General features: G+C 38.5%; 1 protein-coding gene across 5 annotated transcripts in view; it reads left to right on the top strand.

Moving 5' to 3' along the window:
- PTPRZ1 (protein tyrosine phosphatase receptor type Z1) overlaps window positions 1-26,263 on the top strand; it is a 343,724-nt gene that overhangs the window by 248,187 nt on the left and 69,274 nt on the right. For all 5 annotated transcript variants that reach the window (XM_082256061.1, XM_082256065.1, XM_082256064.1 and 2 more), the window contains 2 exons: window positions 2,198-2,342; window positions 10,269-10,360. In XM_082256061.1, the coding sequence (XP_082112187.1) occupies window positions 2,198-2,342; window positions 10,269-10,360 (237 nt within the window). The remainder of the gene's footprint in view (window positions 1-2,197; window positions 2,343-10,268; window positions 10,361-26,263) is intronic.

The raw sequence follows: 26,263 nt of genomic DNA, 5'->3' as shown, positions 1-26,263 counted from the left end.
AAAAATCTAGAAAATTAAATGGGTACATACCCCAATTTTTAAAAAACCTTCACACATAGAGTAAGAAATGTTACAAAATATCAACCCCGCCAAATATATTTCTAAACAATGATGTTTCTACCTCACATTGTCAATATGGTGCAGACTACATGATGACTTAATATCAATGTTAATCCACAGACAAGAACCCCAAACTGGCTTCACCTGGGGAAAAAGGGGTGATATGTTCTCAAAGTAAACCTGCCCATAACAGCTGTGATTAAACTTGTAATAAATATCGTCCTGGCCACAGTAGTCTTAATGGTCAGAGAAATCATTTGATGGTTGCAAACAAGTTGATTGAACAAATCCTGAAGAAGGATGTCATCATAAGCATCCCATGAGGGTTTTAATTTTCCACCCAAATTTCCTGTGACCTCTCCTCTGTTTTATCTTCTATACATGGCCAGCATGGTCCTAGCGGCCTTGAGCAGCCTTACTTTGAATTGAGAATTAATCAGAACCCCCTTTTCCCCTGAAGAAGCCCATTTGGCTAAAATGCATTGAGTTCTTGTCTGTGGATTTTATAAATATTAAGTAGCCAATAAACTGGAATCATAATGACAATGTGGGGTAGAGATATCATTGTTTGAAAATATATTTAATGGGGTTGGTGTTCTGTAACATTTCTCATACTATGTGTGAAGGATTTTTAAAAATTGGATTCTTTTTTAACATGTGTTGATCTTCTTTCTGAGAGACCACCCACCTGAAAAACCTTGTTTTAGAGGGTTGCAGTGTATTCCGCTATTTGAAAAGTGTTATTGAATTTGGACATTTGGTGGGTTTCAATGGTTCTGAGGCAAGGGGGTGATTTAGGATGAGGATGCAGAAATGTGAGACCCTTTCCTTGTCACTACATGGAGGTGTCAGCATATAAGTATCTTTCCATTCTGACACTTCCAAGCCCTAGACAGCAATAAAGACATAGTAAGAAGCTCTATCACTTCCTTGCACTACTGAAAATGTTGATTTTATTTGTGTACCCGGTGGAGGGATTTCCTATCACTTTTTTTCCTGATAGAAAGTAAGGGGAATCCTGCCCAATATGGACACAGGGGGCAATAAAATCCTGACAGAGTTTTAACCCCCTTTGTGCTCTGTCTCAAACAAAAATATTGTTTTATAAACATAGACAATGAAGATTTTGACCAGTGTTGGGCTACAAGGTACATTCTAACTGCTTGGGTGAGCTTGAAATATACTTGCCAATAGTCCAAAATGAAAACATCTGGGGCTGGGACTTTCCCAAAACTGGGTATCATCAAGGTGTAACAGGGTGTTTATAGTAAATACGGTTACAAATTGGGTGGGTTTAAAACTAACAAGAGTCCTAGTTTTGGCTTGCATGATTGCAGTATATATGTCACAAAAACAGCATGACAGCAGGCTTAATCCCATTAAAAAGGTTGTCTCATAGAGCCAGAACATAGGATAGGAAGGCATATCTAAAAGCATCTTATAGTTTTCATCTCACATTACAATTTTTGAATACTCAAAGTACAACTGGCTTATGCAAATAGCCAAAACAAAAATAGCAATGTATATCTTATATATACAGTATGTATTCTAATTTTAAATAAATATACACTGGAAATTTAAATATAGGGGATTGATGCTAATATGCAGGGGAAAAAAGCCTTCTAAAAGGCATGACAATTGAGCTGTCTTGCTCTGAAATGGCTTATAGCAACACAAGAGAAATAGGAGAAACAGTGGTAGAAAAAAATGAGAGAGCAAAGTTTTGTTGAGGTGCCTATTTATGATAAAATCCATAAGCCAATATTTTCACCACCCCATTTAAATGACATATTATAAAATATTTCTCATACTAGCATAGTATGGAAGCATAGTAAATAACAAAATATTTTAAAGTGAATGGATTTCTGTTATGTCTGTAGAAGAAGGTAAGTAGAAAACACAATCACAAAATCCTATACTCCCTATTGTCCTGACATGAAAAAAATTAGATACCAATCAAACATCTTTAAATTAAGAGTAATTAATAGAGGAGTGAGAACATTCAATAAAATTGTTACTTTACTTCTAGAAAGATAAGTATTTTCACTGCTTGAAAAATCTACCTACACACAAACGTTTAACAATGTATTTTTGCTACTATATAAATATGGATGATTTCCATTTTCTCTGACTACAGAGGCAAGTAATAGTAGCCATGAGTCTCGTGTTGGTCTAGCAGAAGGTCTGGAATCACGAGAGAAGACAATTATACCACTTGTGATCGTGTCATCCTTGACCTTTATTTGTCTTGTGGTTCTTGTTGGTATTCTAATATACTGGCGGTAAGTATTCTGGTTTCTTTCCTATGTATGTATGTATGTATAAGCTTTAAATAAAAAGTGTTAATATGTTGTAAACAATATTTTATAAAGCCTGTATATGTTAGACAACATACATATACATATGCACTGCAAGTAGAAATCAATCTGAGTTTCAGGCAAGCAGCTAAATATAGAATTGAGCTTCATCTATGTGAAATGTCTTACTTGCTAAAGATTTGTAATTCTGTTCATCCAGTCACCCCCTACTTGGTAGTTGAGGAAAGTGGAAAATTAGCACTGGACTTGCAATGTTACCTTTTTTGTACTGCTACCCTAAAGCCCTACCAGATAGGGCAGGCAGGTTCTGAACTCTTTGAGATCTGTCTTCAAACTGCACTGCAGATAATCATAGAGACTGCTCTAGAATCTGCCCCTGTCTATTTTTGGACAAATAAGGGAGAGTAGCACACTGATAAGATCATGACTCTTCTTTCTCCTATCAGGAAGCTACCAGACTACATTAATAGAACTGGATCAGAGTGCTGCCACTTCCTTTCCCTCACTAAGGACTAGATACTAGGATTTTGTCAAAGCGTTTGACAAAGTTCCTCACACACGGCTAATGTGTTAATTAAAGTCTACAGGCTTGGAAAATTCCATTTGTAAATGGATAGAAAAGACTATATTGAGAGAGTAGTGATTAATGATAAATTCTTCAAGAATAGTCTAAGGTTATTAGTGTTGTACCCCAAGGTTCAGTGTTGGGACCATTACTTTTTAACATATTCATAAATGATATAGGGTTTGGGATTAAAAGTACCATTTCAGTATTTGCAGATGACACCAAGCTATGCAGTAGAATTATGTCCTTACAGTATGTCTCCAACTTACAAGACGACCTCAATGCACTATTTAATTGGGCAAATATGTGGCAAATGCGATTTACTGTGGATAAATGTAAAGGTATGCTCTTGGGGGCTAAAAACATGCATGCATTATACATACTAGGAAGAGAACAGCTGCGGGAGTCAATGGTGCAGAAGGATCTGGGTGTTCGCGTAAATCATAGATTTAAAGCCTAATTCCGGTATTTTTTTTTTTTCATGTAGTGGGGCTTGGCCCTCACTGCATGTGTTAAATGATCGTTTTGTCTATAGACACAGATCCTATATTTACTCGATCCTTAAAAAATGGAGCTCCTGACTTCTTTACGTCCAGAGCCAGTCTAAATGGCGGGGTGGGGGGCAGGAGCCTCAGGGGCTGTTTTTGCACTGGGAGGATCAGAGAATTAGGTGAGTATGTCTTGGTTCTTCAATCCCCCAGACAAAAACAAGCAGGAAAAATAAATTTCCCAGGGTTCAGCTTTAAAGGATAAGTTCCCCTTTTACAAAAAAAATAACAAATGCACATCTTTTTACAGGTAACAAAATGTTAATTTATTTATTTTTTTTTTTTTTACTCTGCAGCCTTTCAGGCATTGCACCCGTGATCATCAGATTGCAGGTGCAATGCCAGGATCCTGCATACTCTTAGTACAGCTGTCTGCTCATATCTTGTAGGAGCAGACAGTTATTGAATGGCAGGAAGAATCAATGAACTACAGGGACACTCACCAGCACTGGTGCAGTTCATTGAGAACTACAAGCCATCGACTGTGCATGATAACGGTAGTTGTAATTCTATAATGGTATTCAGCACAAACAATTACCTAAAGTGCAAGATAGAATAAGAGGTATTGCAAGCTGAACACTGAAGGGTAATTTCACATAGCTCCACAATACAATTTTAGGAACAAACAGTGCAGCACAAATAAATAAAAACTATGTTAACGGGGGATAAAAACTTGAGCAGTACCAAGGATCCCGATGCTCACATAGATCATGATCATATGTGAAAGATTAGAGAACCTAAGTGCTCTCTGTTAGGTAAAAAAGTCAAATTTTTAATAAAAGTAAAAAACTTACAAACGTTTATCTTCATCTGCGAAGTCCTGTAGAACGTAACACGTACAGGAGGAGGAGCCATGGCTTGTGACTTCACCTGCTGCTATCCTGAAAGGCCAACCCGGGATCAGCACCATGTGTGTTTTATTTGCTGGATATCAAGATAAACATTTGTAAGTGTTTTACCTTCATTAAAGATTGGGCTTTTTTAACCTAACGGAGAGCACTTAGATTCTCTTATCTTTCATTTATGATCATGATCTATGTGAGCATCGGGATCTCTGGTACTCCTTAAGTGTTTATCCCCTGAAGTGGGAACAAGTGTGTATTGACCATCCTGTTGGTTTAGGGTTCATCCATATGAGGTGAGCAAGCAATCTGCGTGTTGGTGATGGATCTAGTCACTCTGGGTGCCGTTGGATTTGATAATAAACACGTGGAATCTTCTGTCATTTATGGACTATGTCATGGCATATTTTACTTAGCTTTGGATTGCTCTTGATGAATCAATGCTAACAATTATTTTTAACAAAGTTTTTAGTTATGTGCGCTGTACTGTTTGTTTCTAAAAAGGTAATTGTAATTCATTCATTAACAAAACTCTGTGAATAAATAATGCGTCCGTGTGGGTGGAGCCCATGCACTGCCACTATGTTTTCAAATTCTGACAGTGAGTGTGGGGAGAAGATCCCCTGCCCACTGTCACAGGGAGGAGGAATCAGGGCGAGAGGAGACAGGAGCTAGAACATGTTACATGCTTCACCCTAAATACGGGTGGAACATGTTAAATGTTCCAAAGGTGGACTTATCCTTTAATAATAGCATGCAATGCCAAGCTACAGTTTCCAAAGCTAGCAAAATAGTTTTCTTGATTTAAAAATAGTATAGACTCCAGAGAGAGAGACATAATTTTGCCCCTATGCAAATCAATAGTAAGACCTCATCTGGAATATGCAGTTCAGTTTGTGGCATCAGTTCACAAAAAGGATATCAGAAAACTGGAGAAAGTGCAGAGAAGGTCAACCAAACTGATAAGAGGCATGGAGGAGTTCACCTATAAGGAAAGATTAGAGGAACTGAATTTATTCTCTCCTGAGAAGAGGTGAGTAACGGGGGATATGATCAACATGTATAAATACACAAGTGGTCCATATAGTGAACTTAGTGTAGAGTTAATCTTTACATCTGAAGGAAAAAAGATTTCAACTTCACATAAAGAAAGGCTTTGTCACAGTAAGAGCTGTGAAAATGTGGAATAGACTCCCTCAAGAAGTAGTTCTGGCCACCTCAGTAGATAGGTTTTAAAAAAAAGCTGGATGCATTCCTAAATGCACAAAATATAACTCGATACTTTTTAGAGGTAATAATGCCAGGAGTAATGGATGCAGGGAATATCCCATTGCCTCCTAGGGGATCGGACGGAATTGGATCATGCTTTATTTTATTTATTTATTTTATTTTATTTTTTAGCATTAACACAATTTTCAGCCATTAAAAATGCAGCAGAAAACGTAAAATGGCAGCTGTGCTTGCACTAAAATATTTCAAGATGTGCATGAAGATGTGAATTAAAGTTCTGCTGTTTTATAATGCTAGAGTCCAACAAAAAAACAAGTTTTTAGCATTTTTCTTTTTTGCCTCAGGTCCAACCAAGCAGAATAATATATCATATGGTTTTGATAACATAATCAAAAACTCAAAGTTGTTGGTAAACCTTGATGTGAGCAAAGTCTTTGCAGACACTTCGACTTTTCACACATGCATCATCAGTCCCAATTACTCTTGAGTTTTTGATATATGCAGATTTGGTATTATTTTACATTATTGATTGATGGGCACTACTGTATATCTGTGTGTTTCCAGCAGTCAGCACATTCATCATTTTAATCAAGTGATAATTAGTAATTCACACTTAACACATAAGCCTGATGTTGTTCACCTCTTCTACCAAACAGATGGAATTACCTGCCTACAAGAATTGCAAAACCAGATGTTGTACATTGAGTTTATATAGTTGCATCCTAATTGACAGGGATTATGTACATAGCTTCATCCATGAGCAGCTCATGGAATGATGTTTAATTGAACATGGCAGATCAAACTATTTCATACTTTTAATGGGTATTCAGGAAATGAAGATAGAAGGGAAATGTTTATGTTATGATTACATTAGTAATTGGATGTTTTGATCAAGGAAATACTTACGTTAAACAGGAGAGCAGTTTATTAGCTACAAGATACAATGTAAAATAAATGTTTGTTTTTTTCATCCCCCACATTTTTTTCATAATTCAGTGAATGTCACATTCACCACACATTCATTGCACATTTGCTGCACATTCATCATCAAATATTTTATCCAATTTATATAGCACATTTGCTAAGAAGGGTCAAGTGCAAATTCACCTAATCAACTTACATTTGGCAACATCTATAATGGACTATTTTCATCACTATGGAATGGTGTTTAATGTACTATATATTTTCTTTATAGCCAAGTAAAAGTTACAATCACTACACATTGACTAAAAATCTTTACTTACACTGCATACACCAATCTGATGTAGAAAATATATTTTTTTTTATTTAAAGGTTACAATTTTTCTCTATAGAGACACACTTTGACCTACAGGCGGTCCTGGGTTTCAAACATCCGACTTACAAAGGACTCCTACTTACAAACGGAGAGAGACAACCGGAAATGAGATTACATCTACCCCTAGGAAGGGAAATTCACTCCTGTAAGGGTCCTTTCACATGCCACGGTCCGTTTTTTTTCATCCGCTCAGGCACTTTTTTTTTTTTTTTTAAACAGACATGGATGACACTTTGGAGTGTCCATTCTGTATGTCCGTGTATCATCCCATACATTTGCGGATGATAAACAGAGATAATGTATGTCAATGGAATTGCGGATGTCAGCGGATGACACCGCTGACATCCGTTTTTGCGTCCGTTCCGTTTTTTTAAACGGAAGAAAAATAGGGTTCTCTTTCGTTCCAAAAAACGGAACTGAACGGAAAGTACGCAAATTGGATGTCAGCGGATGGTCATTGACATACATTGACATGTCCGTTTTTCATCCGCAAACGGATGGGAGGAAAAACGGACATACGGACTGCCCGCGTGAAAGGACCCTTAGAGTTATCATGGGAAAAAGGTGTCTCCACTTTAACTTTATCACCAATCCTTGCTTATTCAACACCCCAAAATGTTCAAAATCCAATTGTCATAGAGACGGAAAGTGAGATGAAATCTTCTGAACAGGGTTACAGACAGCAAAACAAATGATACAGGGGTGTTAACCCTTCCCTATGCTATCCAAAAAGTGTAAAAATAATTTTTTTGGCTGGAGCTAAACTTAAAAAGTGTACCTGTTCCGACCTACAAACAAATTCAACTTATGGACAAACCTACAGACCATATCTTGTTTTTCTTACCCGGGGACTGCCTGTATTGGGATTGGTATACTAATGGTAAATAAGCTGTTCAATTTGCAAGGGACGTTGTCTACAGTTTAGTGAGTTTGGTGAAAATACACTTTGCAAAGAATACTCAATCACTTTCAGGGAAAAAAAAAAAAAGAAATGTAGTTCGGCTTGCACGTGAGTGGATGATGGAAATCAGCAGAGCTTCAATTCAATCACTAAACTAAGAGAGATTTCCCTTGCAAAGTGAACTGCTTTTTTTCCTTTAGGTAATCAACCCTGTTGTTCTGAATGTTGTTCCTGTGTTATTATATATTTAGTTCCATGTGAAAAAAAAAGTGCTATCAGAGCATATCAGACATGCAGAAAGGTACCTTATTGCAAGTAGGTAGGGAGTTTGTACTCTATTGCCATGCAGCACCACTCCAAATTCCCTTCAGCATTAGAAAATCGACTAAAAGGGGGGCCCCAAATATCTGGAGCTGGACACTAATGAATTTCAGGCTTCCTGAAAACTCGATGCCCAGGCGTAGGTCCCTGCATGGGAGTTTTTTGTGCAAAGTACCCACCACTTCCTGATGGTTAGATAGATTTACAAACTTTTTTTTTTTTGGTGAACTGGCAAAAGGGCTTTAGCTGATGAAGGGTTTTAGGAGGGTAGGAACCTTGAAGAAGTGACTCATGGGGCTCCCTACCAAAACTACTAATTGTAATACCATATTTTCTAATATGGCAAATGTAACTGGTAAATCTTCTGCCATATTATTTTTAATACCTAAAACAGTGTTTTAGTGTCAGTAATTTGAAGAGGAAGGCCTAGAGCTTGCCTCCTCACTGTTGCATGTACAAGCATTTCTTCATTCCCCAGGTTCAGGGTGAGCACTGAGAATGTTTTGCCTTATTTTCCCCTTTGAAGAGATTTTTTCACTTCCTGTAATGTCTCTAGGACAGGAAGTGGAAGGAAATCTCCCCAGTGGGACACAGACAACATAATGGAGTACAAGCTAAAAAAGTAAGCTACTATTTATCAACAGTTCACTTTAAATAAATGTTTTACATAATAGACAAAATCAATGGGCCTAATTTAATATATTTGAGCTCCGGCTGCCTGAGAGTCTGAGCTGTATTAACTCTCCATTTCTCAATGATTATTATTTTTTTCTGCTTGCCACAGCATGTTCACATTGCACAACACAGGGATACCCAATGGACCGTTTCTGGGTTGTAGTTTATTTTGGGCAATAAACCCAGTAAACCCCAGTACCCGGATTCAGATATCTATTGCCATGGCAATTAATTAGCAATGTGAATGATGGTCACCAAATAGAGTATAAAAGATAATAATGACATGAAGTTATGCATTCATTAATACCTTCAGTACATTGATATAAAGATACAAACTGTTTTTTTGTTCATGGTAAAAAAACTAATAAAAATAAAGATTACGGTAGAGCCCCAATTTTCATATTACATGTAATATATACAAAACAAGGAAACCAAGCTGATATATGTAGAGTCCAAGTGTGTCTCAGTCCCCAAATATGTATACACAGACAGAAAGTAAAGGCCCATGGGACTTTGAAGAGAATATAATATATACAATACATATACATAACTTTTTAAAATTAATAAATGATTATATCAACCTAAATACATCCTCTATATTCTTATGTTATGTACTATGTGCAATAATATCACACATTGTGTTCAGGAGCTTTGGGTGAAAAGGACACAGTCAAGCCATTTTATCCTGCCAGCCATCGCTGCAATTTTTTTAAAACAGGTCATCTAAATTTAAGATCTCCAGTGACAGTGCAGTGCACAGACAGTGAAGGAGTAGTATACCTCTCTTTCTAAAACCACCTTCTGTGTCATACATCACAAAAGTTAGGGGACAATGACCATATCCCCTCCTAATAATTCCTGCTTTCATGGTGATAGCAGAATACTGTAGAAGGCAGATATTTTAGAAGACTGCATGTAGAGAATTATTTATTAAATGCATATTCTTTTTATTTTAGTCAGTAAACCTATGTTCAAATCAAGCCCAATTATTCACATTGGAATGCCAGAACATGATTGGATGATTACGTTAAACATGGATTCAATGCATGGCTGAAAAAAAAAAAAATTCAGTCTCAAGTTTATTAAAGCACGTAAAAGCTGAAAAGCCATCCCCATTGATGGAAGATCCCGTTTCAAAGTGTGTCCAAGTAGACTAAAGAAACAAAATACATTTTTACAAAGTTTTAATATTATCGTAAAGTTGAATAATTTATTCTAATATTTTATAATTTTCTTAGGCTAAGAGATATGTCATTAGAATGAGGTAAAAAGTAATAGAGTAATTCCCTCATTATCATTTATAAACCTGAGCCATCATTGTAATTTAAAAAAACGAACTATGATAATAATGTTTGTATTAATTTAGGACTCATTTATAAATGGGCAAAACCATTTTGCATGTCAGCTTACTAGTACAAGCTTATTCAGAATTGTAGTTCTCTGTTTTGATTTCTTAGATTTTATTGCAGTCTACACAGCATTTATATAACTACGTGCTTATAATATTTCAGGAAATGCTTTCAGACTGCCCACTTTTACTTGGAGGATAGCACATCACCACGGGTCATTTCCAGCCCTCCAGCTCCAGTATTTCCTGTTTCAGGTAGGAGTTCAGAGTGTACTACTTAGGTTTTCTTGTGCAAAATTGTATATTGCTTTTTATTGATTTTCTACATGTACATAGGTTGAAGAGGGGTAGGGGATTTTGTTATACCATGGCCATGTATATAAGATAAATATTTGCAACAATAAATAAAAAGTAGTTAAAGTGGTTGTAAAGGCAGAAAGTTTGCATTAAGATACATTAGACATTAAGTTAAAAAGCTTTCTGTGTGCAGCAGCCCCCCTCAGCCCCCCTAATACTTTCCTAAACCCCGTCTCTACCCAGCAATGTTGTAGGAGTATCTTGGCTGCCCAAGACTCTCCCTCCTCATTGGCTGAGATGGCAGCACTGCTGTCAATCAAATTCAGTGAGCCAATGAGGAGAGAGAGGGGCCAGGACCGGGTCGTGGCTTTGTGTCTGAATGGACACAGGGAGCTGTAGCTTGGCTCGGTTGCCCCCATAGCAAGCTGCCTGCTGTGAGGGCACTCAACAGGAGGGAGGGGCCAGGAACACTGAAAAGGGACCTGAGAAGAGGAGGACCTGGGCTGCCCTGTGCAAAACCACTTCACAGAGCAGGTAAATATAACATGTTTGTTATTTATGCACAAAAAAAAAACAAGATTTTACAATCACTTTTAGAGGCTACCTGTATATTTTTGTCAGTTTTTGGACAACCTCCATACAGCAGATTCCTCGAGAGATGTGACTGAAATTATACACTAAATATAAACAGCATTCCATTGTAGCACAATGCATGTGTGAGATTAAATATACTTGACATCTTACATTGTACACAAAAGTGGTAGATATGTTCTAAAATAAGACTTCTTGAAACATGCAGCTACAAATTATTTACTGAACAGTGAGGTTGTTTCTGACTTTTGAACTGTGTACACGAGTGTATATGTGAATGGCTTTAGATACAACTTGCAATGTCATAACTCTCACAACTGCTGTAGTTTTAACCACTTCTTCACTGAAAGGTTTACCCCCCTCATGACCAGGCCATTTTTTGCGATACAGCACTGTGGTACTTTAACTGACAATTGCGTGGTTGTGCGACGCTGTACCCAAATAAAATATATGTTCTTTTTTTCTCACAATTAGAGATTTATTTTGATGGTTTTTGATCACCTCTGCGTTTTTTATTTTTGCGCTATAAGCAAAAAAGGCTGACAAAAAAAAACAATATTTTTTACTTTCTGCTATAAAACATATCCAATAAAAAAAATGGAAAACATCAAATTTCTTCATCAATTTAGGCCAATATTCTGCTACATATTTTTGGTTAAAAAAAATGCCAATAAACGTATTTTAATTGGTTTGCGCAAAAGTTATAGCGCCTACAAACTATGGGATATATTTATGGAACTTATATTTATTTTTAATTTTTTTTTACCTGTAATGGCGGCGACTTATAGAGGGACTGCGGCAGTGCAGCTGACAAATCAGTGACACTTTTGACACTTTTTTGGGGACCAATGACACTAATACAGTGATCAGTGCTAAAAATATGCACTGTCACTGTACTAATGACACTGGCTGGGAAGGGGTTAACATCAGGGGCGATAAAAGGGTGAACTGTGTGCTTAGGGAGTGCTTATTACCTGTAGGGGAGGTTCATGTATTGTGGAAGGCAGAGATCTGTGTTTCCTACTCACAGAACGGTGATCTGCCTTGTTTACATAGGCAGACCTCCGTTTTGCTCTCTCCAGAATGATTGGCGGGTCCGGGCGGACATCAAGACCCGCTCATTGGCTCCCGATGTGTTCAATCACAGTGGGAGCAGGTTGCTGGCGGTGCACGTACGCACCCCAGACCTGGAAGTGCAGGATCATGTACAGGTACGTGATTTTGCACAGGAGAACCACCTTGCCGCTGTATATGTACAGTATATGATCAGCAAGCAGTTGCTTGCTGAGGCCTGTCACATTAACGTGCTAGATCAAAATATATCCATACAAGCATTTGACAGGTATCCCTGTGCATTACATTGTTTCATAAAATTATCTGGGAATTTTTTAAGACTCCATTATTGATTGTGCCTGTAAAGAACCCTTATTAGCAGAAGGTAACATGTTTTCTCTATGTGCAGCTCATATCAACTTGTCCTGTCTGCAGTCTTTGAGAAATACGTAGGGTAACCTTTTCTTTTACTACCCTAGGACCAAGGGAATAACTACAGATCATGAGGCCCCATAGCATAATTTTCATAGGGACCCCTGGCAACTGAAAGTGTCACCTGGGACAGTAGTGTAATTGATGCTAACATATATTCCCAGATCAAGGACAGGTAGCAGGAAAGCTGTCAGCATAGTCAGTACACTACTACCAGTGTTGTTGATAGAAGTTGACAGACAAGAGCAGCAAACAGGCCTTAAAATTATTTAAACTGTGGCTTTTTTTTCTGCAATAAAGTGTCATGGATATGCAATAATGTCTGGTGGCTTACCTGTTCCTCATGTCTGCATTAAGGGCCAGACCCTTCCTTCTGGCTGCTTTTATCATCTCTACTTCCTGTTCCTGCCCCGCCCAGGTCATCACAGGAAGCCTATATTAACCAGCGCACTGCAGGCCTGCCTTGCTGTTCAACAGTATTAGTTTCCTGTTTCCTGTTTGCCGTGTGCTTGTAACTACTCCTCTGTGTACCGACTTTGGCTTGCCTCTGACTATTCCTGCTTGCCTGTTACCCTGACCTTTGGCCTGTACCTTGACTACCCTTGTCTGCCTGTTACCCCGACCTCGGCTTACCCATCACCATTCTGTGTGTCCTGAGTGGCTGCTTCCCTTCACTCCCTACGGAGCGTGACCTGGGGGACCCCAGGGGCCGCGACCTGGGCCCAGTTGCAGCGAAGTCCATCCTCACCACTAGAGGCACTGGTGAACACCTGCTGGGTCTTAGACTCCGCGCCCTGGGGAATCTTGGGTTCACGTTCCGGTCCATCCGCAGCAGTCTGCTATAGGGTTCACTACCTTGCGCTGCGCCCCTGCCTCCAACAGGGTGCAGTTGTCACCTGGCCACAGGTGACCTGACATAAAGTTTATTGAGTTTTTCAGAAGGAGTCAATAAAATAAGAAAAAGTCAATACAATCGGAAAACCAGTACGGTAATATACGACCTATGAAACTATTATAACAACAACAATTCCTGATGTACAATCAAGTGTTTCGATGGAGGTCAACATCAAAAACTATAACGATATTAATAGGATCGAAGTAACAATTCAACCAGATTAATAGACAAGGCCGCATGTCAAAATATATATAACATGGGCAGCATCCCATCCGTCAGACAGCTCTATTTCGATCAACCTGTGTCTTGGGGTGGGAGACAACCCATTCAAAGGAGACGGGTAAGAGTTAGCCTATAAATCCAATCCATCGGGACTTGCTGAAGAGAAGCTTGTCCAATAGCCGAAGAAAATGAATCACTATCACCAGAATGGGCGATCTTGCTTAGTCAGTATAGTGATTTATTGCAAAGGGAGTAATGCTTCACGCCCAATATATCAAAGTTGGTAGTTGAAAGTATTATGAAACTCTAAAAAAATTCTTACTATAAAAACTCGGGTATCAATGTTTGGTAAGGGGGGACTTACACATAGTACTGGGTATAAGGCTATTTAGGTGTTTGTCAAGACCATGTAACTCTATAACCGGAGATAGGGTAAGCAGTATTTTACTCTGTTTAGTGCTGCGGCCGATGAAGTGTTGTTAAAGAGGTGTAGATATTTAAAAGATCAGGTCAAGAGAAGCGAAAGAAGAGTGGGGGTTGAAAGGCAGATGGGACAATAGAGGGGGGGAAAGGAGAGAAGAGGAGAGAAAAAAAAGGGGGGGATGGAGGAGGGATTTATGGGTAGTATGAGGGGATTGTAAGAAGCAATGTGTCAGAATATATATACTGCTCTGAATATAACAGTGTATATTTATGTAAATAAGCAAAGATCTGTAAGGCAGGAGAATCTCAACTTATTTCCACAAATCAATATGTAACAAGTTCTTTTTAATCGATTAATTTCTTTTTAACAGCATATACCAATCTTAGTGAGTACAGTCTACAGTATGGAATATATAAAAATATTTATTCACAAGACATGTATTCACAATAAATGATTAGACTTGCGATGACACAAAAAGATAACTTTACATAAAATACAAACTAAAAATGAGAAATGCAATGTGATGTGAAGCTCAGTGATGAAAGTAAAAATGAAAGCAAGATTACCTTTTGTCAGGTATAGCATAAACCATAGGTAAGTGTTCTATATAATCAGACCACAATTGTCTGTGAATTGCGCAGCCGATGGTCACTCCACTGCAGATTGAGCGAGAATAAGCTATGCAAAACGGGAGACTAAGATCGCAAATATGCGCTAAATCTGATATTAATAAAAATGTATAAAAACAAAAATCAGCTTTTTAGAGAAAAATCTACTATAAGTCATATGGCTGGGATTGTAATCTCATTACCCTTAAATATGCAATATAAAACATATAAGGAAGGAAATAAACAATATTAAATAATAATCAAATAAACAGCAAGGAATATTTACCACACTTAAGATGGCTGCTAGCTTAAATGGTCGTTACCAGAGCCCTTAAGATGGCTGCCTTCTCAAAATGGTGGCCAGTTAGGGAGGAGTTTTGTTTGGCGTCCTTCAAAGTTTCAGATAAATGATGGAGCAAGATGGAGTATGTATAGATGAGTATATAGATGGATGTGAGTAGCGTGTGTGTTGTAGGTGTAATGTATGTTGTCAGTAATGTAATGTGTCTCTCACATCTGGGTTCTCCTTTTTATATTGTATTGAACAAAAGACTAGTAAAATTACCATTAGCCGAACCCAGAAGGATGAAACTTTATCCCCATTGGTTGGGATTACTTATCCATTAACTGGTGAGGTCATTGGCACGCCTCTCCTAATAACCCAATATTTTGGATATTAAAATTAAATGATGATTTCTTTATATTTAAAAATAATCATGATAACAACATAAACACTTGTCCATACTCTCATAATATACACATGTCCATCTAATATCTCCATCACTCATCTTGGCAGGGATTGGATTTGGTAAAGCCATTTATAAAGAAATATTTTTAATACAGTATATATATATTTATTGCAAAATACTGAGTTACCCTGAGACTGCATTTAGTAGCAGTGCCAAAGGGGGCAGTATTGTATTGCTTATTAAATCCAGTATATAGAATAATAATCATATTATTATTAACTAATAACCTTTTGACCTCTGACTAGATCAGGGTTTCTCAACTCCGGTCCTCAGGGCAAACTAACAGGCCAGATTTTAAATATTACCTTGGGGAAATGCAGACTAGAATACTGCAATCACTGAGCAGCAAATGATATCACCTGTGATGTATTTCAGTTTTCTTGCAAACCTGGCCTGTTAGTGTGCCCTGAGGACCGGAGTTGAGAAACACCGGACTAGATCCATTAATTATTTGAATTCTGTCATACACTTCAGACTCTTAGGCTAGGATTGAAGGATTTATATGGCCATAAAAGCTTAAACACAAACATTTATAAGATGAGGTAATTTAAGTAGAATTAGTATTTAGCTTCATCTAAGTAAGATTTTTATTTAGCAAGAATATAAACCCAAAATATGGTATACAGAGCATTTCTAAATATGTATAGCTTTTACATAATATAATGACATAATTATTGCCAATATTTTCTCACACATGATTATAATGTATCTTTAAAAATACAGTTTAAATGTCTGATGAATACACTGAACTATTGTCCATTGTTAAATACAGACAATCAAGAAGACATCACCCCCCTTAACATCTGGTATAGCGTCAGGCTGACTGAGTCTTATCTAAAAGAATGTCAGTTTTCCACTTAGTTATGACTACATAGGTAAACAGAATTTTCTGTTGAAACCATAAGACCCTCTGTAAGAGACATCTTGTTTAAAAGAACATTCGAACTTTCATTCACCTTCAAACAAGATGGAAGCTGTGCTGTTCAAAATCTCTATATAGGACTGAATACATGTAGCTTTTTAAAATACCCTTTTTCTTTTATTTAATTACCCCAATAATCCTGACAAATGAATATATGAAAAGTTCATTAAACAGGGGGTTGTTCAAATAGTTTACAGGCAATATTAAAGCAAGGAGAGGTACATTCCAGTAGCCCGGATATCACTGATGAGAAAGTCAGGTAATACTATATAGAGGGAAGAGAGACCGTGTTAGCGCTAAACTAACCCAACTCCTTCAGGTAGTCAGTGGTGGTATGGAAGTGTTTTCAGCAATCCCACATAGCAGAGTATTTAGAAGAAGCATCTTTTGATATTGAGAGGAGTGCTTCCTAAATGGTGGCTTTTATTGCAGAAATACAAACCTTAGCTGTCTGCTCAGTTTTTAGCTTAGAAACAGCTTCAGGAAGACTGTGTGAAGCATATACAGTTACTTTTCAAGTATTGTATGAATGGGCAGAAGCTCTGATAGCAATAAATCCACATTCGGATGGGGAAAAGTTAGAGCAAGGATGGGTTGTGACTATCAACACCTACACCACAATCCCAAAAACTCCTCTTGTGTACCTACAGTCATCTCTTATTGATTGAAGACTCTACCGGGGATCTGCATTGTTCTGAGATGCAACTATTCCTTAATGATATCTGTATTATCTTCATATGTACACAGATTTTCTATTTACAAATTATTTAGCTTCAACAACTTCCATGGTGGAGCCCTCCTCCCACTCCCAAGGACCAGACTCCTATGACAAAATAACTAAGATTTTGTTTGCTTTAACAGCTGCTGCTTAACTTACAGTTTTTTTTTAGTATTGCTACATATGCCTATAGATGTTTACTCAGATCCATTTCATTTTTTGTACAGAGAGTAGCATTGTTACCAAGGTTTAGGTGCATAACCGTACATTTTTCAGTGTTAATCCGCTATTTAACTAACTTTAACTATTTAGCTATTCAATTGCTTTATCAGCATTTGCTGTATGTATTATACCTTTCTACATAATTATGTATAGCTACATAACCTGTGTCATCAACTACAAAATATGTTTACGTTACTACTTACTTTACAATGTATGTGTCTATGTAAGCTGCAATATAATACGTTTTCTTTTGGAGAACAAGTCTTAGCCACTGCACACCATATAAGCCCGTGTGCAGGGCCGGTGCTAGACTATTTTATGCCCTAGGCAAGACCAACTACTTGCGCCCCCCCCCCCAAAAAAAAGTGAAGGGGTTAAAAACTCCTCTATGTCATACGCAGTGACCCTAATCTGATGGTTCCTCCATGTTATGCTGTCATACCCAGTGACCCTCATATTCCTCCATTTCACACCCAGGGACCCTAATGTCCCTCCCTGTCACACCCAGGGACTTTGATGTTTTTCCATGACACACCCTGGGACCCCAATATTACTCCATGTCATGCTGTCATACCCACTGACTCCGATGTACCTCTATATCAGATCCTGATGTTTTTCCATGTCACACTTGGGGACCCTGATGTTCCTCCGTGTCACTCCTGGGGATCCTGATGTTCCTCCGTGTCACACCTGGGGACCCCAATCCCCCATGGCACACCCAGGGACCCTAATTCCTCATGGCACACCTGGTGACCCCGAACCCCTGTTACACGCGGTGGCTCCTAGGGGAGGGAAAAGCAGCAGTCAGAGAGCTCCGCACGTCCTTCATCACCAACCTCTTCAGACCATTAAGGTGCCCCTTCGCTTCTGCCCCAGTAAAGGTTCCGCCATCCAGTGCCGAGCTCTGGCTCAGGTTCAGCTCTCCTCCTCTCCCTGCTTAATACCGAACCAGGGAAATAAACAGCTGCCCACCAGCTCAGTGCAGATAGTCACTTCCTGCCTGGGGTTAAGGACACTCAGCTCCAGCCGAAGAGGATCATCATGCAGGCAGCACTCTGGGGGGCTCCCTTCTTGCCTTTTGGGGCCCCTCCAACAGTGATGGAAAGGCAGGGCCTGGTAGTTCCACCACTGCCCAAGACACCTGGCATCTTCCGCTGACCCTTCTCCCTCCCACCTCTGCCCCTCGCCTCAGCTCACAATAATTATTGATGATGGAGAATTCATGATGGAGAGAGAGTGCCGACTCCTGGCTGTGCTCCTAGGGGGCAATGCGCCCTAGGTGGCTGCCTAGTTTGCCTAGTGGAAGCACCGGCCCTGCCGGTGTGTAATAGGTAATAACAGCCTAGGCCTAACTCCATACAGGCCATGCCCATGAAATGTTTTGCCACCCATGGGGCTTAGTCATGGACCTCCATTTATGTAGCACTACCCAGGAGCCACTTAATAATTTGAAAAGAAAAAAGTTGCGATAGCACTGCCCAATAGTGAACAATCAATAATTCAATCAATTCAAAAAACAAAAATAGTGACTTCCATAAATATTGGGTAACAATATACTGCTGTGCTATAAAATTGCTATAAACATTGATACATTGAAAAAAGCATAAATACATATTAGGTAAATAAAGTCCCAACGGTCCACACATAAAGTGCTCTAGTGCATCTTCATATTTCCATATGTGCTCCACCATATAACAAGTGTGCTCCGTCACCAGGAGAAAAAGTTGTTCACCTCAGGACAAGACCCTCAAAAGGGCCAACACAGCATAATGGTAATCAATCCTGTACACCAGATAGTGGGTCCTCTGCTCACTTCCTCCTCTGACGATAGAACGTCCCCAGCTGGGATGACGCCACAGAACTCCTCAGAATAAAGGAAACAAACTCCAAAAGTGTAGTATTGTGGTTAAAATGCACAAGAGAATACCAGCCAAGCTTAAGGAAATGCACTCACATTTATTTAGTTAAAAACAAGCAATATGATATAACAGAGTAACAGGGTCTCACAGCATCCAGATCAGGTAATGATACACGCCACCTGGCTCCCCCTTTATGCGTTACACTACTCTCCCAGAACAGCCTCGGTCTAACTTCATCCAGGCCCCTGACATGTTTTGCCACACATGGGGCTTAGTCAACGACCGCCATTAATGTATCACTACCCCTGCAGGAGCCACTTGGTAATTTGGGTTCTCTGTTATGCACCTTGACTCCCAGAACAACCTCAGCCCTTCTGACACACCTGGTTGAATGAAAGTTGCTGCAAGCACTTATAAGAACACAAGTGTAAATACTTTTAACTTGGTTGTGAATTAGTGCCAGGAAAAAGACGCAAGACTAAGCGGTACATTAACCCAATGGGGTTGATTTACTAAAACTGGAGAGTGCTAAATCTGGTGCAGCTGTGCATGGTAGCCAATCAGCTTCTAACTTCAGCTTATTCAATTAAGCTTTGACCAAAAAAAAAAAAGTAAATCCCCACAGCAGCAGCCCACCAGTCCAAGCAATATTTTCCCAGTGATATTTCAGCTCACCATCCGGGCATACACAGCAATTAGTCCACCCTCTGCTCTGCACACAGGGGACTCTGGCTGTTGACACCCCCCCCCAAACTCAGCGCTTTGGATCCTGATATGCAGCAGTGATGATGCATACTGTACAGCGATGTGCACTCTCCGGTCTTCCTCACAACAAGTAGAAACTGTGTCCTGTACAGCCTGGGAAAATACAGCTCTTTCCCCTCTTACTCGCAATTTCTCTCTGTGAAATAGTAGTTCAAAAGCTCTGATTACAGTAGAGTCTCTTTCTTCTGGACTACAGTTCCCACAGTGCAGTGCAGCCTGATTCAATCTATTGAATTCTTCCAGCTCAGCACTGCAAGGCAGCAGCTACAGAGAGCAGCTGAAGCCAGCGTTTCTCTCTCTCTCCATTCTTAGCCAAGCACATTTATAATGCTAGCGCCTGTGTGTATGCATATAAATGCTCACTAAAGGTCCAGCACCATAGGATGATGAAGGTGTCCAATGCAGCATTTTCTTTGCACCATAACTGCTGATAATCCAAGTCAATGAGAATGCTGAATAAACACTTAAAAAACTCTCACAAAGTGTTTCTTCAGCGTTATCTGTGATATTCCTATCCCCTTGCTTTTGGTTGAACCTGGCTTTCCAGGTATATCGCAAGATATATCCTAGCAACCTTTCTCTCTCATAGTGGCCCCATTTTGCTCACAGGCTAATATGGACATTTGTTGGGAGAGAAGTCTTTATGCTACTGGAAAGCAGTCTTGGATTCCTCTCCAAATCAATTAACCATTTGACACCTGTAACCTGTCTGTTTTGCAGTTTATTCCCTGCATGCATGTAGCATTTCCCTTCAAGACAATCATTTGCAAGCTAAATAGTGAGTTTAAACCCCTGTTCCTTTTCAGAGCTAAAATAAATTAACAAAAACCTCTTGCACTTGTATGCTCTTATGAGAGGGACATGGCATGGTCAAAAAATGTAAAAATGTAAAGGGGTCTAATTCACTATATATGCCTGCTATCATTGCCAGGTGCATTATTGGGCAAACAATTTTAAATAACAGGCATGACTATTACTACTTAGTAGTAGGTGTCTTGGCAGAGACATATACTAAGACATATTTAGAAATAATATCCATGAAGCTGTTATCATGTGATGAGAAAAGTGTGCTCCAAAGACAGGTGTGTGTGACATAATCAGTCTGTCATTTTTATTTTTTTTTTATTTTCAAGTACATGACTAGTGTCAAAGACATATTGGCTAAAACAGCATCTAATTTATACCTGAGGCTTTCATTACATCAGAGCAGAAGCACTGTTCAATTGGCACCTGCGGTCAATTCAGATGTCAAAGTACTATATGTGGTATTTTGACAGCTGGCAGCAGCTGTCACTGTCATCACTAAATCCAGCTGTTTGGTAAATCATTGCTTGAGATTATTATATTGTAAAGGGAAATAAACAGAAATAATTTAATTCAGTCCAAAGTATGGAAAATGAATGCTAGAACTGTTATAAACAGAACCCCCTCGGTTGTACAATTTGTTCTTTAGAATCATTAAATTTACATTGGTCTTTGGATGAGTGTGCTCTAAATTTAAATTCATAGTTTTCCTGTCCTGGCATACTTTGTTCTCAGGCATTCAAGTTGCAATCATACAGTTTTAGACAGGGCTGGTCCTTTACTGAGTTTGCACTCTTATCCAACACTTCTACACACACTTCCACTGCAGTAAAACAAAGCTGATGTTGTCATATTCTCCGTACACATACACGGGGACATATACAGCATGTAGTCCAAAATACATAGCACAGTACAGACAAGGTCATATTGAGGCAACGTGCCTTAAACATTCACACCCTTCTCTGTAAGTTCCAGCCCTTGTGAATTTTTTTATTGGAGGCAGTATGTTGTCTACTTTATATGGAGAACTTATTTTCAACTGCACAGACCACCTAACAAGGAAAAGCAGAGATGATTCCTCTCAACAGCCCCATCATTATCTATCTCAAATTTAACCTTTATTTTTTTGGGTGAATTTAGCTACACGTTTTCCAAAGTGGCTAGAAGAGGGAAAAAGAAGGCAGAAAAAGTCAAATGGAAAGCTTACTGTATATAAAAGTACTTTATTATAAAAATATACAATAATAGGCATTCATAACACCTTATAAAAATATACAATAATAGGCATTCATAACACAATATAAAATATATCTCCAATGAAAAGTTAAAATGATAAAAGTATTGGCTCTCAAACTTAAGTCACTCCCAAAGACACGTCGCTTACACCTTATACCAGTATCATAGTAAAATGCTCCCTAATTTAGATTTGCATCACAAAACCTACAGAAATAAGGATAGCTAGGGCACTCTGTCTTTACTTAAGCTGGCCATAGTTGCATTGAAATTTGTCCAGGTAACCAGCGTCTGGACATTTTTCGTTCCATCCCTGGCCGTTTCTGTTCTTAAAACTTCTAACAATCAACTTCTTATGAACAGGCTTGTTGGAAAATTTTGCTTTGATCAGTGCATGCAGCCAATCGGCTGCAGCACTGATCAGTGTATTCTAGCAGCGGAAGAGTCCCACTGTCAGAATACGACATAGCAAGGAGGACTCTTCTATCTAACTTGAATATGTGGATGGAGAAATTAATTCAGTTTTCCTGAAGAAAAAAATTGAGCCATATATAGCCAGCTTAAGTCTTTCAGGCTGTGATTGATCATCCTTGTAAAGCTGGGTGTATGCTGTATTACGCTGGGTGTATTAGTTTTGTTCAAAATTTTTTGTTGTAAGAATTTTGTAAGAACATTTGTTCGTTTTGTTTTTCTAATTGCTAGTGGGTCAAGTCAATGTTTATTTTCACCAGGGTGATGAGAAAATTTGAAGGAACAGGATGGAAAATGTTTCTCATATGTATACATTTCTAACAGTGGTTTTCATTTGGAAAAGTCCATTTATTCCAAAACTGAATGTTAAAAGCAAATGAAATCTTGAACTACTTTCTTGAACTGATTTCCTGATCATTCATATGTTCTTAAGAAATTTTTGTACAATTTTTGTTTGAAGTTCTACTTGTGTACACCCAGCTTTATAAACATCTAGCACACATGAGCAAGATAAAGCAGGCTAGTCGAAGCAGCATCACAAAGATTGACAGTTTATATGGTCTTACATAAAAGGGGACAGCAGAAAGCAGCCAAGTCACTATAAAAAGTCCTACAAACCAGCATAGGATGTCTCATAAGGATATCTACCTTTTACTTTAGGTCCACCTTACGCAAGTAGAACAAGGTTGACTGAGATGCCAAAACACATGGGGGGTCATCCAGAGTGTAAGCAGGTTGGTCAGGGTTAAGCTAAGGGTTGAGTTAGGCCAAATCTTCACATACAGATTTCACAGGTCTCTGGGGTTGAACTGTGATTACTTTTTTAAGAGTGCATGTGAGCTGGGTAGTAGGCCTTTTAGATGAAACTTCATGTAAATGTTCACCTATCCTAACACGCAACTTGCACTTAGTCTTTCAAGAATATTATTTGCCACACGGGCAACTGATCAAACAAATTCCCCTTGAATTTTTGCAGATTATGAAAGATTTAATCTCAAAGGAGTGGGATCCACCCGAATTAGAAAAGGTCTTTTTTTTCAACATAATTTGCTTTTATTTAGCCAAAATCTTGGTCCCCAGCCGTGAACCTATAGACTGTTCGAGTCTAACCTATCTGTTCTGCAAGCTGCTTCATGGTTCTCAACCAAGAACCTGTAGACAATTCCAGTCTAGCCTATCTGTTCTACAAGTTGCTTTATGGTCCCCAACCATGAACCTATAAACTGTTCCAGTCTAGTCTATCTTTTTTACAAGCTGCTTCATTGTTCCCAGCCATGAACCTTTAAACAGTTACAGTCTAGCCTATCTGTTCTACAAGTTGCTTCATGTTCCCCAGCTGTGAAACTATAGACTGTTCCAGTCTAGCCTATCTGTTTCACAAGCTGCTTTGTGGTCCCCAGCTGGTAATCTGAAGACTGTTCCAGTCTTACTGCGTTGGTTTACCAAATATCCCACAGTCCCCAGCTGTGAGTGAAAATAAACTGTTCTGCTGTAGTTTAAAGAATTGTCCTTTGACACCTTTCTTTCAGCATTTTGGAGCATCCTGCACTACCCTAAATCCCTTCCTCGGTTAATTTAAGCAAAAAAAAAAAAAAAACAGAAAAAGACAAACCCCTAGACTGATCAATGAGCCGGTGTATATGGACTGTTGCTTTTTGCCTGGCTGCCTCTGCACTGTATTGGGAGAGAATCTGGTAACATCTGCCGCCTTTTGGCAGTTCCGCTACACATGCTGTATGTTTGTTGTAGCAGGTATTAAATCACTAAGGAATTAGGCCTAGGGGATCAGGTCAACCAAACTTTCAAATATCTGGGTCAGCCTTCTAAAAGCGTCCTCATTCCAGAGGGCTCAGACCTCATATAGCTATGAGATCTACCAATCCTGGTGGAGAAATCCAACAATTTAGAATTGTCACCAAAGCAAGAGGTGAGGGAAAAACCCTCCAATGTAGACACCTGTTTCTCTGCCAACTCTCTAAGATGGGAATTCTGTTTACTTTGGATAGATTTCCTCTCATTTCCTGTTACATCTCCAAGACATTAAATTAAGGGAAATCTCCCCAGTGTGACTAACACAGCAAAATATAACCTGCTATGAGTTTTAAACCTCCACTTATGTATTTTAAGCCAAAATAAGTTTTGGCTTCACAAACACTAGAAAATGTGCATAAAGTCAAATTTTATAGACATTTTAAGTTTCCACAAGAGACTTCTCTCCAAGTCAATGAATTTTAGTTCTGCCCGTCACTTTCACATTCAAGAATTCCTGCATATGCAAACTTCCTTGATAGCCAGGAGCCCAGGACTGCAGCTTTTGCAGACATCAGTACAGCATAAAAATTCCTCATTGTGGCATATCACAGATGTTGAGAATGCACAGTGCAATTTAATCTGTCAACACTGCTAGTATAGCAACCTCTGCTTGTTTTTAACAATGAAATGGCAAATATGTAAGTAGCAAATTCTCCTTTAAATATATATATAATATGCAATAATATAAAAAGTGCAGCGCCTAAAGGATGGTAAAAATGTGCTAAATAGGTGAACCAATAAACACATTAATAAATCATCACAGTAAATGAGCGTATAGTGTAACTCTCATGAAAGAGTCCATTTGATGGAGACACAAAAGAAGACAGCCACTGACGAGGCAGAACAAATATAAGATCCATTCAATATGAGCATATATGATAGACAGACTTTCAAAATCTTGTGATGTAGTAATGCATTTAATGTATTGTCTATATTGTCATTTGGAAGATTATATGTAATATATATTGATTTGAACTGTTGTTTATCCTAGATTTTGTGAGATTTTGAAAGTCTGTCTATCATATATGCTCATATTGAATGGATCTTGAAAAAGCTAATATAGCGAAACGCATCAATCCATAAGTGGTTTATGTGACGCATTCCAGATTTATATTGTTATATTAATATGATTATTGTTAATAATATTTATGTATTTTATTGTGTGTATTTTTCCAATAAATTGATTATATTTATACATTGTTTCTCTTTATTTTTGACTTCTACCCCTTAAATATAGGCACATCCAAATCCCCATTTCCAGGGTTACCCACCTGGTAATTTATACTGTTTTATATTTATTCCGGGGACGGTGGCAGTTGATATATAAACCCTTTCTCTACATATACATTTTAGTCATAAATTAAACTCATTATGATTAACATACTGAAAAAAATCATCCGTATCCTCCACAGTGCCATCCCAATTAAGGCAGAGATCATCTATATAGCAACCATACCAAAATATATGGCTGCTAAAGGGGTTAGTGTGACTAATAAACTTTATCTGAACTGTATAACAACGTAGTGCTTTCTTTCCCATTAAAGCAATAAAAACTTAATAGAGGTTCCAAAATTCTGTGAACTCTGAGCAAACATAGAAAAATGTGTTGGGTGGAGGCAGAGCTAGACTATAATTTTCGGTGCTTTGTAATTAAAGCAATGTTAATTTTAGAATATGTTTACCTTTACAATCCCCTCCACTGGCTACTTCCTATTTACATGGCTGTTAAAATTTGGCTACAGCCTCACAAAACAACTTCCTACACTTAGAGATTCTTAATGCTGTAAGAATATAGGATGGCTGCTTTAACATGATATTCATAGGCGTGCGCACAGGGTGTGCCAGGTGTGCCTGGGCACACCCTAATCACCCTGTGTGGTGCAGATTTCCCCTGTTTACACCCCTGACATTTCAGCAAAGCCCCCAACGGGGCTCCTAAAAAAATCTGTAAAAAAATAATTAATACATAAAATTGTAAAAAAATAATATAATAAAATAAAAACTACTGACACCATCCACTGCCCTTCTGACACCAATCTCTGCCCTACTGACACCGTCCACTGCTCTATTGACACGGTCAG

Source organism: Pelophylax lessonae, assembly GCF_965119305.1.
Source record: "Pelophylax lessonae genome assembly, chromosome: 4".
Classification (NCBI taxonomy): domain Eukaryota; kingdom Metazoa; phylum Chordata; class Amphibia; order Anura; family Ranidae; genus Pelophylax; species Pelophylax lessonae.
The sequence above is the reverse complement of the archived record's forward strand: the minus strand, read 5'-3'. Positions and strand labels throughout refer to the sequence as shown.